Raw genomic sequence first — 13,023 nt, forward strand, 5'->3', positions numbered from 1 at the left:
TTGGGGACCCATCTCTGGGTCATTTGGAACACCCAAGGCTGTGTGTTGGGGACCCATCTCTGGGTCATTTGGAACACCCAAGGCTGTGTGTTGGGAACCCATCTCTGGGTCATTTGGGAGAGCAAGACCTTCTGATGGTGCTTCTGTGTATGTGTATGTGTTTTAATTATTTGGGGGCATCGGAACTTATGGGTACCCATGCCATAGCACACACATTGAATTCAGATGACACCACAGGGGAATTCATCCCATGACACTGGGGACATCCAATTCCAATACTCAGGCCCACATCCTGTTTTTGATTTTGTTCTAAATTACGTATGTGCATATGTATGTGTGTGTCCACAAGAATGCAGGTGCCTGCAGAGGCCACAGCCATTAGAGCTGGAGCTGCCTGGTGTGGGTGCTGGGAACCAAACTCAGGACCTCTGTAAGAGCGGTACACACTCTTAACCACCGAGCTGTTTTTCCAGCCCCATCATTGTGATTTTGATATGCATTTCTCTGGAAGTTAATGAAGCTAATCATCTTTGCATATGTATATTGTTCATTTGCATATTGCCATTGGAAGACGTCTGTTCAAGCCCATTGTTAACACCATAGGGGAATTTGTCCTGTGAATTTTAGACTTTATTATTAATGTGAATGGGACAACTGGAGTCAGTTCTTTCCTTCCATTGTTGCGGGGGTTCTGGGGGTAGAATTCAGGTCACCAGGCAAGTGCCTTTAGCCACTGAGCCACCTTGCTGGCCCTCAGAGATTTCTCATAGGTTTGTTACCTTTGCGCGTCTTGGATACTAATCCCCTATCAGACATGTACTTCATTCTGTAGTAACTGACTATGTTGATTGTCCCTTGGTATGCCAAAGTTTTGAGGTTGAGGTTGCTGTCACCTGCTTCTCTCTTTTATTGCCCATGCTTTTGGTGTCATGTCCAAGAAATCACTGTCAGACCCTTCGCAGAGCTTTATGGTTTTCGGTCTCCTTTTTTTTTTTTTTTTAATAGAGCCAGGTGTCCTGGCATGGCTGAGCCCAGTCAAGAGTTTAGACTTCAGTCTGTACCTGGCATCTCAATTATCTTACAACTTGGCATATCTGATTTCTTGGCCCTTTAGGGTTATGAGAAACCTTTCTACCCCGAGAGACTCCAGCAGGAACTTCTTACAGACAGCTGTTGGGCTTCTGGTCTGACACCAAGTCATTGAGGTTCTAGGGGAGGCATGCAGCTGGACTGAGGTCCCACCAGATATAGCATGACTGTGAATGAAGCACACTGCCCGTGAGGCAAGGTGGGAGGGGGGTTAGAGCAGACCTTTAGCACCTGTGTCAGGCAATGGGAGGAGAATCTTCCGAGGCTCAAAAGGGAACACAATGCAAGGGGCGAGGGGACAGAGAGATGCCATCATGTGAAAGCAGTCGAGAATGTGCTCAAGAAGTCGGCATGAGGGCTACATGTGACCCCCAGGGAAACCCTAGGAACACTCCAGGGTGCATGCAGAAACTTACACAGGAACGTTCATGGCAGCATTATGCAAATTCTACCATTTTGTGAATGAGAAAAGAAAATGTGGTACCCCTCTGTACAGTGGACTGCAATCTCATCATATGGAGGAATGAAGTTCTTTTTTTTTTTTTTAAGATTTATTTATTTATTATATGTAAGTACACTGTAGCTGACTTCAGACACTTCAGAAGAGGGCGTCAGATCTTGTTACAGATGGTTGTGAGCCACCATGTGGTTGCTGGGATTTGAACTCAGGACCTTTGGAAGAGCAGTCAGTGCTCTTACCCGCTGAGCCATCTCACCAGCCCAGGAATGAAGTTGTAACACATCTAACAGTATAGACAAGTCCTGGGAAACACTGTACCTAAGGAAAGCCAGAAGTAGCACTATGCACGGTGTGATCCATTTTCATGAAATATTCAGAACAGGCAGTCCACTGAGAAGAATGTAGCTTTGAGGTTTGAGGGGCTGGAAAAGAGGTGGGAAAGGAGTTCTTCAGGGGTTATAGAAAGTTCTGGAATTGGATTTAGGGTTGTTTGTGTGATCGTCAGTGTGCTAGAACCACCGCAGTGGGACCATACCTTTGTGAAGCTCTTGTGAACAAAAGACCTAGACCAAGCTGATGGATAAAGCAAGAGAACTCCCACGTGCTGAGGACGGAGGGAAGGGACCACACAGATGAGATGGAGCCTGCCTGTGTGGTCAGGAAATGGGCTTCTCGACAGAACTTAGAAGTCAAGGTTGGCTTTGAAGCCAGAATGAAACTGCTCCCACTACCAGGCCACCACACCTGGTCACTGCTGCATAGTTGGTAGAAAAGTGCACTCTTCAGAGTTGGTAGAAATTGCTACCCTGAGCAGTAGGCCCAGACCAATGCTAAATATCTCCTAGAGACTCAGTAACTCTTGTCACAACTTCAGAGAGGAGCTGGGAGTATGGCTCGGTCCTAACAAGAGCCCAACAAACCCAACTTTCCCCACAAAGAAACAGCCAGCAAACTTTCTAGAAGCCAGAAACATCGAGGAAGCTCTCAGTTGCTAGTGGCCAGATGCCACAGGCCTGCTGAGGCCACAGCTGGGGCAGGACACAGATTCAGAAGATGAAGGGACAGATAAGCAGGTGGCTAGAAGGAGGCTACGCCATTAGTGAACCATGGGCGAGCGACTTCTTGTACCCAAGGAAGGCCATCCAGTGACTCAGGTGTCACGCTCACACCTCTGAGCCCTGTAGACTCCAAGGACACTGCCATGTGTAGTCTACACTGATTTTTCAGCCTCCTGTACCCTTCCTGGATTCACCTAGGAGATGGGACCATCCCCATCTAACCCAGAATCTTTCCAGTGTTAGGGAACTTTCTGGTTCCATCTAATGGTTCCCTTGCCAAGGGGGAGATGGATGGAAATGACTAACTATGGTCAGAGTGTTCACTATTCTCAGGGCTAAATGGCATTTGCTCCTGTAATCTGTATGTGTAACTTTGGCCAAATGTGTTGGTGGAGGGGGTTCTATGTCTAGAACCCAAGAGGAGAGTCATAAGCCAAGCTGTGCAAGACTGCCCAGGCTAGGCCATGTTTTGGAGACCAGTCGAGGCTGCAGATCCTCCCAGTACATTACGTAGTTCTAAAGGGAGCTCCCAGAGGCCAGAGCTTTCCCACACATGTGTATTCATGTTCCCCAGTGCTTGTGTTACCTGCTTTGTACAGCAGCAAGGCACCCACAAGCTGAGGTGGGTGTTGCTTCAGGCCCCGCTGCTCCTCCCAGTCACAGGTCCATCGCTCCTGTGTGGTCCTCCCCTTCTCTACTCCCCAGCCTGACCCTCAGCAGACGATGGCTGAGTTACAGGAGCACTGTGGAGCCTCCTTAATCACCTACTCTGACCATCCCCGAGTAGCTGTACTATTCTGCCTCCTGCCTCCTCCCTCCTCCTCGGTAGCGCTGGGAATCTAAACCAGGGTAGTCTCCTACAGATTGGTAAATGAGCTACCATGGGGCTGTGGCCACGTGTCTCTTCTCACGTGGGATCTGGGTTCTTGTTCTTGTTCTTGGCTCCTCACACCCGTGGGGGGATTGTCGTAGACCTTTCTGCCACAAGCCTGCGGCCTGCCATCAAGAGCTCTGCGTTTCTAAGGACCTTCCTTCTCACAGCCTAGGCTATGGAACAAACTAGAGATATCTGTGTGTGCTCTCACACATCCCTCCCGTCATGCCTGGTGTGGATGTGTACCAAGTTTCAAAGCCTGACTGCAACCTCCCACTTGAGCCTGTCCTGTCTGCAGGTACCTGAGATTGTGAGTGTGTTGCGAGCCAAGCTGCGGGATACCCAGGAAGAACACATCCTACCAGCTGCCCAGCACAGTGTGTACCTCCTAGCGTCTCAGCACTGCGAGGCTCTGGTATCCAGTCTCCTGGGGAGCCCCCTGCCCTTTGACAGGTACTCAGTACCCTGAGCTTGTTTGGTGGAAGCCATACTCCAACTTTGGGGCTTTTATTCCTGCATGGCATAGTGTGTGCTCCTTCAGCATCCCTCCCCTACCTCTGCACCCTAAATTTTCTTCAGGAGTCCCCATGGACCTAGGCTTGTGAAAAAGACAATCAAATGGAAAAAGGCCCTGGCTCTCAGGTATCCAAGGCACCTACCCCTCTCTATATGTCTTGGGATCCTGACTAAGACCCTTCTTGGACATACCTGCTAAGGCAGGCTTCCTAAAGCTTTCCCTGGCACTCACTGTCCTTAACCTCCTCTCTGGCACCAACACTGCCAAGCTGCTGTGCTTCAGTGACTCACCAGCACACTCAGCACCTGTGAGCAGAACCTCACCATGACCACTGTGGGCTCCTCGAGGAGCCTAGGAACTAGGTTTGCCCTGTATCGATGCATCTCCCTAAATCGTCACTCACCTCACCAAAACAGTCCTCTTTTTCTTCTTGCCTGCCTTTCTCTTTTACCCTGGCTTGAGGGTATGGGCTTTTTGGCCTCATCTTTCTTTGTAGTCTTGGTTGGGGCAGAGGTTATCCTTAAGGCTACTACTGGTCCAGATGGTGTGGTCCCTATTTGTGAAGATGTTAAGGTACATGATGCATGTGTCACTATCAGCTTGTATTCTTATCAAGCTTGGAGGCTGTGCATTGGGAGTGACTGTGTGTGTGTCAATCTGTCTTTCTGTCTCTCCTCTTCTGTATGTATCTGTGTATTTCTTCTCGTCTCTTTTGAGTGTGCATGTCTGTTGATGGGAGTGTCTCTGGAGGTCAGAATAGGGTGTTGTATCCTTCAGAGTTCCCGATGGTTGTGAGCCATCACAAACAGGTGTTGGGATCTGAACTCTGGAAGCAAACCCTCTTGGCTGCAGAGCCATCTCTCTAGCCCCTTCTTTGTTACTAGAGTGAGGAGTTCTCATTTAAGTGAACGTCCTTACCAATTCCCTGTGGGATCTTCTGCAGTCATTTCACTTCCCACTGAGATGTGGATGTGCATAGGAGGGCCTGCAAATCCTGGCACCCCTGCAGGGCTCTCTGTGCTTACAGACTTCAGACACTGCTTGGATGGAGGCAGAAGAGGTGTCCAGCCTCCAGGTCCCCTCTATTCCTTAGCTGAGCCCTCAATCTGCCACCAGTGCCCTTCTGCTGCTTCCGGGGGTGGGGGAGAGGCTTTGCCTTATCCTGAGCGCTGTGAGTGGACTGAAGACTCCTGACTTACTTGCTCAATATACTGCTCTTAAGATACGAGGTGGCTTGCTCTTACTGCTGTGTGTCTTATCTACACTGTACATTCCCAGGGGATGTTCATAAGCCTTTCTATCCTGAGCTATTAAGAAGTAGCGAGAGGGGCTGGTGAGATGGCTCAGCAGGTAAGAGCACCCGATTGCTCTTCCAAAGGTGCAGAGTTCAAATCCCAGCAACCACATGGTGGCTCACAACCATCCTTAACAAGATCTAACTCCCTCTTCTGGAGTGTCTGAAGACAGCTACAGTGTACTTACATATAGTAAATAAATCTTTAAAAAAAAGAAAAAGAAGTAGCGAGAGTTTAGCAGTCTTCTGTAGAATAGGGGATGAAGAACCTGTCACATGCATGTGGGGGTGGGGCAGGCCAGTGAGTTGTGCCACAACGGGACTTCATGCTTATAAATGGCTGGGAAAGATGAAGACCACTTCTGACATACAAGGGGATAGAAGATGCAGATCTGTGACCCACTGCCATGCTCATCCACTACGTTTGTGATGTGCTGCTCTGAATAGAAAGCATCGCAGCCAAGGGTGTGAGGGCCACAGAAGCTGAACTGCTTGTGCTCTGGCCTTATGGGTGGTGTGCAGCCATCTGCCGGGGAACTGAGCCTGGCTTCAGAGCACTTAGGTGCTGGTGTGAGTCCTTCACAGCACTGGACACGGCTTTGCCACGGCAGGCTGTTCTGCCTTCCTCACAAACGCTTTGGTCTTGCAACATGGAGAATGTTTCCAATGGTATCCATGAAATAATGTCACTTTCTGCTTTCTGTTAGTTGCTGCGAAGGGACCCATATGTGACTAGCTCACTGTCTTTGTAAGATGCAGCTTTTCCCTTGGTGTGGTCTCTGCATCTTGCTGCTGTCTTAAGTCTACTGAGCCTCTGAATTACACAATAGTGTTGCACAGCCTCATTTTGTTTTGAGACATGCTGACCTTAAATTTGCTCTGTAGCTGAGGCTGCCTTGAATTCTTGACCCTCTTGTCTCCACGTCTAGGGTGCTGGGGTGACAGGCATGCACCTCTGTACTTTGTCTCATCAATTGCAGACAAAACCTCAATCTTTTTCCCCCAGATAACTCTGAGCTGCTTGCTTTACTGCCTGCCTGCCTGATTCTGTCTTCTGAACTCCTCTTTGCTCTTTCTATTAAATCCTAGGTAGTGCCCACCCCCTCCAGGATCTCACTGTGCAACTCTGGCTGGCCTAAAACTTAAGAGATCTGCATCCTGGGTACTGGGATTAAAGGCACGCACCAACCTCCAGCCCCCAGCTTACCTGTTCTCTCACCTGCCTTACCTGACTGATACCAATGTGTCTAACAAGTGTGATATGTACTTGATTTCTACAGTCTCTTTGGTTCTCTTAACTTCATATTTTTATATTTATTTTGTATGTATGTGCATGCCACAGAACTGAGGACACAGGACTAGTTTTGGGAGCTGGTTCTTTCCTTCTGCTGTGTGAGTCCCAGGGATTGAATTCAGACCGTGGGGCTTGGTGGCAGAGCCCCTTATTCACTATGCCATTCTGCAGACATCTGCTCTCTTAAAAGTTGCTATTTGTAGTTTCCGATTTCTAATAGAAGTCAGAAGTTTGTCGTACATTTCTGCAGATACATGGGCATACCTGCCTTCCAGTGTGTTGGGCACTGCCATGAGACAGGCTATCCTGCCACCTGTCATGCCTGAGTGCTCTCCTCATGCCTCTTCCTTGTGTCCTTGGTCCTCTGACTGTGTGCTGTCCCTGTCCCTGAAGCCTGGGATTGATGCTTCCTCTGGAGAAGTCTAATCTTTACTTCCAGCAGCTCCTTAAAGATGCTATGCTCCCTGCCTTAGGTCTTCTGTGCACAGGCCCGGCAGGTTTCTTTCTGCTTCTATGGCCAGCTGTTTCCAAACCCTGGGGTCAGAGGAATGGGGAAGTTCAGATCTGACATCAGGGCACCATCTCTCTCCCAGCAAGATGACTCTGGCATGTCTGAACCTTGCAGAACTGGGGACAACTGCAGCACAAGGTGGTGGTGAGCAGGGTGTTGCAGCCAGCAATGGCTCAGGATGCATTTCTTTGCTGTTGCAGTCACACCTGCGCCCTGTGGCGGGCACTGGCCGTGGAGCCCAGCCTCACGGCTCAGGTCTTAGAGTTACTCCTGGAGAAGATGGGCAAAGACGTCCCATTCAAGGAGAGCCGTCCCTTCCTCCTGGGCAGCAGTGCAGACAGAGTAGCCACGCTGCTTCCCCTGGCGGTGAGTAGGGACTCAAGGGGCTACCTTACATGCTGCCCCTGCCCCCACATGAGGCCTGGGTACCCCAAAGGCACCTGGCAGCTGTGCTGGGGCTCATAAAGACCAGCAGGTGTTAGCTCCCAAGGGAGCACACTTCACATTTTATCCTGTGGAAAAAAAAATAAACTGAGCCCAGCCACACTTTAAGCAATAAAGCAGCTGTGAGAATTTCCTCCCCTTTCTAAGGAACCAAGAACAGATGGTCTGAAGTTTGTCCCCATGAAGGTTACACTGTTCCTCTCTCCTGCCTAATGCCCAGAGGACTGAGCTACACAGGGTCCTACCTACTCTGTTCCTGGGTTCCTCCCACCTCTCCCTAGAGACTTAAAACTTCAAGTGTATATGGGGTTCATGCAAGGCCTGGACCCCTTTGAGTCCTGGAGTAGGGGTACAGGAGTTGCTGTGGTCTCCAGGGAGATATGACTTGTAGTGGCTCTGCCCCAGGCCACCTGTGCACTGTATGAAGTCCTATCTGCCCCATCATCTGGAACCGTGGTCCTGGAGCTCTACCCTCAGCTGTTCGCAGCACTCCTCCTACGAGTTAGCTGTACTGTGGGTGTGCAGCTGCCCCGGAACCTGCAAGCCAAGGAGCGGAGAAGTGCCAGCCCGGCCAGAGGAACCAGGAATCTCGATCCCTGCAGGTAATGGGGTTCTCACCTGTCATCCCCGTGCTCAGTGTGTGTGTGAGGTGTCAGCTGCCTGGCTTTGAAGAAGACATAAAAGACCTTGTCTGCAGTGGTGGGTTTGGGAGTGGCTTCCCTTTCCAGGACCATAATCTCTCCTTGGTGCAGGTTGGGATGGTCCTTCGTGTTTCAGGCTTCCAGGGCTGCTTCTCACCTCTGCAGGTAGCTCCAGACTAGGATAGTAGAGTAATACACAGCTATGCCAGCTGGGGCTAGGGAGCACTCAAGTGAGGTCGGACTGGAGCCCTGAGTTCTGGGGTTGGACTGAACCTGATTGTCCAGCACTCTAACCTTGATGGATGGTCACAGCTCAGTGCAGGAGCTGCTAACATGCCCTGAATCTCTTGCTATCCAGGGCTGAGTTCTTACTGTCTGCTAAGTCCTGGCTCCTTAGGGCACTTGAGGCAGGGTGCTCGCTTAGATGATTGGGGAGCCCCAGTACACCATGGTATCTGACTCCTGCATGCTAGTGCTGGCCTTGCTCCATGCAGCACCCTAGGCCAGTTTAAGCAGAAGTAGAGAGGTCTAAACCATAGGATAAGGCCACCATCTTCCCACTCCCTGACTGCCCTGGGTCCTTCCCATCCAGGTTATCTGGCTTTGGTACCTTAGCGGGGACACTTGGGGTTGGACAGCCTCAGTTTACCCCACTGCTGCCATCACTCCTTTACAGATACACAGTAAAGTATAAACAGTACAGTAGACCTGAGCCTAGCATGCTAGGAGCCGGCTCTTCTACCTGTGAGGACTCCTGGGCTGAGACCTCCTTGCAGCACATAGTTGACAGGGGGTCACCCACCATGACCATCCTTCAAAGTTCTATGCAGTAGGCACCAATTGCTCATATGTCCCTAAGCCTCTCTTCATAGATGTAGCAGTGGCCTGGGAAAAACTGAGCAGTTCTCAGTTGGGCTATACTCATCCTGTGACCAGTGGTGGGTGGCTCTTGAGGTCTGGGCTAGGACCACGCTGAGTCCTCATCTGGTCTGTGGCTGGCCCTGCCCACACTGAGGATGTTCCTTGCAGGTATACTGTTGGCATCTACCCAGTCACCACAGCAGCTGTTGTGCCATTTTCTCCATCTGTAGTCGGAGTAGACTACCCTGAAGCAACTAGATCATTCCCTGGAGGCCAGGACTCCCAAGAGTTGTCTTCAGCTCTTTTCTTGGGGGATGAGCCTATGCAGGATGGAACCTGTAGATGTCCATCAAGCACATCACCTAAAGATATTCACGGGAGATGAAACCACTTCATACCTCCCACCTGTCCTCCAAGGCTGCAGCCCTCTAGCCACTCTAGCCCTGTGCATGGTCCTGTCCATCATGCCTTCCACTGGATGCTATCAGCTAAGGTCTTACATAGCATGCAGGCCAGCATGGCCTACCCTCTGCCTAGATAGGCACTGCATGAGCTGGACCCTACCTTCCCTCCCATCCTGCTGTCCCATTTGGCAGTCAGTAGTTCCTACGGGGCCCGTGGAGGAAGGAACCACTGCAGGCTCTCGCTGGTGGGGAAATCTCACCTAGGGAGTGTTGTGTTGTGCTACCCCTGACCCTCAGACCTTGGGTCCACCTTCCTGGATCCTGTGCATTACAAGACACATCAGGACTATGATACTGGAGGGCCATGCATTTCTGCAAGGGGTGTTACCCATCCTGATATGCTACACTGGCACCGCAATCTGTTTAACATTTTCCCCACAGGGGAAGGGTATATCTTAGCAGGGGCCAAATTCTAATTCTAGCTAAGCCTAGGAAGCAACACCATTAGTGCCCTCCTGCGAGAGCCTGGAGTCAGATGCTTGCCACAGGAGCTTGGAAATGAGTCAGTAGGGAATAGCCCTGTCTCACAATGCCGCTCCCCCATCTCTAGCTTAGCTGATGTCTCATTGTGGCCTCACTTTAAGGATCTATTCAAGCCTCGGTTGAACTGGGCAGGATCCTGTCACCCCTTCCAGAGGCCTCCGTATCCTCCAGACAGAGTATATCCAGGTCCAGGCTCAGGGGTGGACACGTCTTAAAAGCTAAATCTGTGGCCCTTGTGTATATCTTAATGATTCTGTATATTTTCCTCAAGTCTGGTAAAGACCAATCTAGCTAGCTCACTCTCCAAGCCAACAGATTGGTCTTTCCTTTGAGTCCTAGTGAGGATCCATAGGCCTCTTCTGAGTCGGCTCCTGGAAGGATACCTAGCAAGGATAGGCCCGGGCAGCTGTGGGAATCCTTTCCTGAATGTGCACTCCCAAGTGACTTGCCAGCATTTGCTGGCCTTGGTAGAAGGGAACACTTCGGAGAGCCTGTGCTTCGCCCAGGAAAGGGTACCCACAGCAGATGTGCCATCAGATACCACCCACCCTCCACCAACAGCTCTGCAGTGGATGCCCTTCAGGCCCTGCTGCTCCGAAGTGGCAGTCAGGATGTGCTGCGTTGTGTTGAACTGGAGGGGGGCTGGGAGCTGCTCAAGACCTCAGCAGGGCATGAAGATGGCATTGCCCAGCTGGCAAGGTAAGCAGCGACAACCTGTCCAGGGCGTGAGACACATGTCAACAGGCACAAAGGGGCCTCCTGTGGGCTGGAAAGGAGGAGGCCTGGGGTTCCAGCCACACAGAGTGGGAGGTGAAGTACCCTGGGGGCAACACAGGAGCTGGTCTGGGAGGGTGTTTGCCAACATCCAGGGGGCTAGCTCCTGCCTTCTGGGGTCTCCTTCCCCAGTTCCATGGCAAAGTATGCAGGCCCCCGACTTCCTCTGGTGATGAAGGCACTCGGGTGCACACAGAACAGCGTGTATGAGCTCCAGAGGGTCACTTCTACAGCTTTCCTGGCTGAGGTAGGACCTTGGGAAGGAGATCTCATCATAAGTATTGGGTTTGGAAATGAGAAGGTGNTTCTTTCCATCTTGGGCTCCGTGGGATGAACACGGGCAGATGGACCCTCTAGACAAGTTTGGCCTCTCCAGGCCTTCCAGAGCTTGCTTAGGCAAGCCACCTGGCAAAACCTTGGCTAGAGTCAGCCAGGAGTAGGCCCTGCTGCCAGAGACTGATGAGCCTCTGAAGAATGGGAGGCAAGGGTAGGCGCAGGCCCTCAGCTTCCCCTTCCCAGGAACCCTCCTATGGCTACAGTGTGTGGGCAGAAGCTGGTCAGGGTCAGTCGGTGCAAATGGTCAGAGCAGCTCTGCCTCCAGCTACTCAGCAGTAACGTGGTCAATGACCTGATGCTCCTGGAACCACTGCTGGACAACCTGATAGCCCGCCTGAAGGATTCCAGTGCCAGCGTACGGCGTCTAGTGCTCCGAGGCCTGGCCAACATGGCCTCTGGTTCACCTGACAAGGTGGGCTGGCCCCCCCTGGAGGCCAGGAGATACGGCTGAGTCTCAGGGGGAGGCATTGGGAAGCTTACCACTGCAAAGGGAAAGGGGGTTTACCTGGAGGGTGGGTCCCTTGAATGCAGTTGTCTCCTAGGTGCGAGCTCATGGCCCGCAGCTCATGACAGCCATGGTCAGTGGACTGGATGATGGTGACGAACCACACAGTCCAGTGGCCTTGGAAGCCATGGTGGGCCTTTCACGGCTGCTGGATCTAGTGGAGCCATGGGACCTACGCTTGGTGCTGCTGCACACGACCATCCGCATCCGGCCCTTCTTTGACAGTGTAAGCTGCGTGACACCCAGAGGACTAGCTTAACCCTCAGCCAGGCCCTGTAACTGATGGCAGACATCCCTGTGCGAGTGCTGAGGCTGGCTCTAGCTCCCCAACCCCCAATGATCGAATCTTCTGTATTAGCATACAATCTCCTATGTTCATTATTGTATGCCTACTGCAATCCATCTGCAAATCCACAGCACAAAAGCTGGGGGCTAAGAATACAGCGAGGCCTGCCTACAAAGGGGGGCTGGTGCTGATGTGGCTGTACCCCGGTAGGAAAAAGTGGAGTTCAGGACAGCATCCATCCGCCTCTTTGGACACCTGAACAAGGCATGCCATGGGGACTGTGAGGATGTCTTCTTGGAGCAGGTCGTGGGTGGGCTGGTGCCACTCCTACTGCATCTGCAGGACCCTCAGGTTCCAGTGGCCAGTGTGAGTGATAATTGGGTTTAAAGGAAAGATTGCCGGGCCCAGCCCTGAGAGGAACTCGGGCTCAGCATCCCATTATCTTATAGGCCTGCAAGTTTGCCCTGTGCATGTGTGTCCCCCACCTGGAGTGTGCGGAGCTGGCGGCTGCCTTCTACAAGTACCTTCAGGAGGGCCGCAGTGTGCACTTTGGGGAGTTCCTCAATTCCACGTGCAAGCACCTGGTAAGCAGCATGTTTATGGGAGCCCCTCCCTGGGCTGGGCTGAGGACCCTGACCCTCGTGTTCTACAGATGCACCACTTCCCTGACTTGCTGGGCCGCCTAGTGAGCACCAACCTGTTCTACTTCAAAAGCAGCTGGGATGATGTCAGAGCCGCTGCACCCATGTTCACAGGTAAGCAGGCCCTTTCCTTACCCTAGCACACCCCGCCGCCCAGTTTATACACAATACAGCTTATCCCACCTGCTTCAGGGTTCCTGGTGTTACATGCAGAGCCCGAACAAAAGACTCAAGTGGACCTGGAACAGCTCATTGTAGGTGAGCACACCCCCAAATCGAGGACACACAGCTCTGTACCTGATCCCAACCTTCTCCTCTGTTGGGGCTCTGCTGACCCTGTAGGCACCCGCAGGGACTAAGTGATTTTCCTGGATTTCAGGATTTTTTTTCCCCCTGTCACTGGTGACCTCATCGTCTCTAGTAATTCACGGAAACTTCTTAACTGTTCCAAAAGAGCTTAAAAAACACTAAAAAAGGAAAAACTATCTTTC

The 13,023-nt window shown here is 51.6% G+C and overlaps 1 protein-coding gene across 4 annotated transcripts in view; it reads left to right on the forward strand.

Annotated features, from left to right (window-relative positions):
• Positions 1-13,023, forward strand: part of Mroh1 (maestro heat like repeat family member 1) — a 73,289-nt gene that overhangs the window by 59,726 nt on the left and 540 nt on the right. For all 4 annotated transcript variants that reach the window (XM_021217259.2, XM_029531122.1, XM_029531123.1 and 1 more), the window contains 11 exons: positions 3,780-3,934; positions 7,298-7,463; positions 7,947-8,143; positions 10,552-10,689; positions 10,897-11,011; positions 11,366-11,512; positions 11,643-11,831; positions 12,102-12,257; positions 12,341-12,475; positions 12,544-12,646; positions 12,725-12,790. In XM_021217259.2, coding sequence (XP_021072918.1) covers positions 3,780-3,934; positions 7,298-7,463; positions 7,947-8,143; positions 10,552-10,689; positions 10,897-11,011; positions 11,366-11,512; positions 11,643-11,831; positions 12,102-12,257; positions 12,341-12,475; positions 12,544-12,646; positions 12,725-12,790 — 1,567 coding nt within the window. The remainder of the gene's footprint in view (positions 1-3,779; positions 3,935-7,297; positions 7,464-7,946; positions 8,144-10,551; positions 10,690-10,896; positions 11,012-11,365; positions 11,513-11,642; positions 11,832-12,101; positions 12,258-12,340; positions 12,476-12,543; positions 12,647-12,724; positions 12,791-13,023) is intronic.

This window comes from Mus pahari, chromosome 17 (genome assembly GCF_900095145.1).
Source record: "Mus pahari chromosome 17, PAHARI_EIJ_v1.1, whole genome shotgun sequence".
NCBI classification, from domain to species: Eukaryota; Metazoa; Chordata; class Mammalia; order Rodentia; family Muridae; genus Mus; species Mus pahari.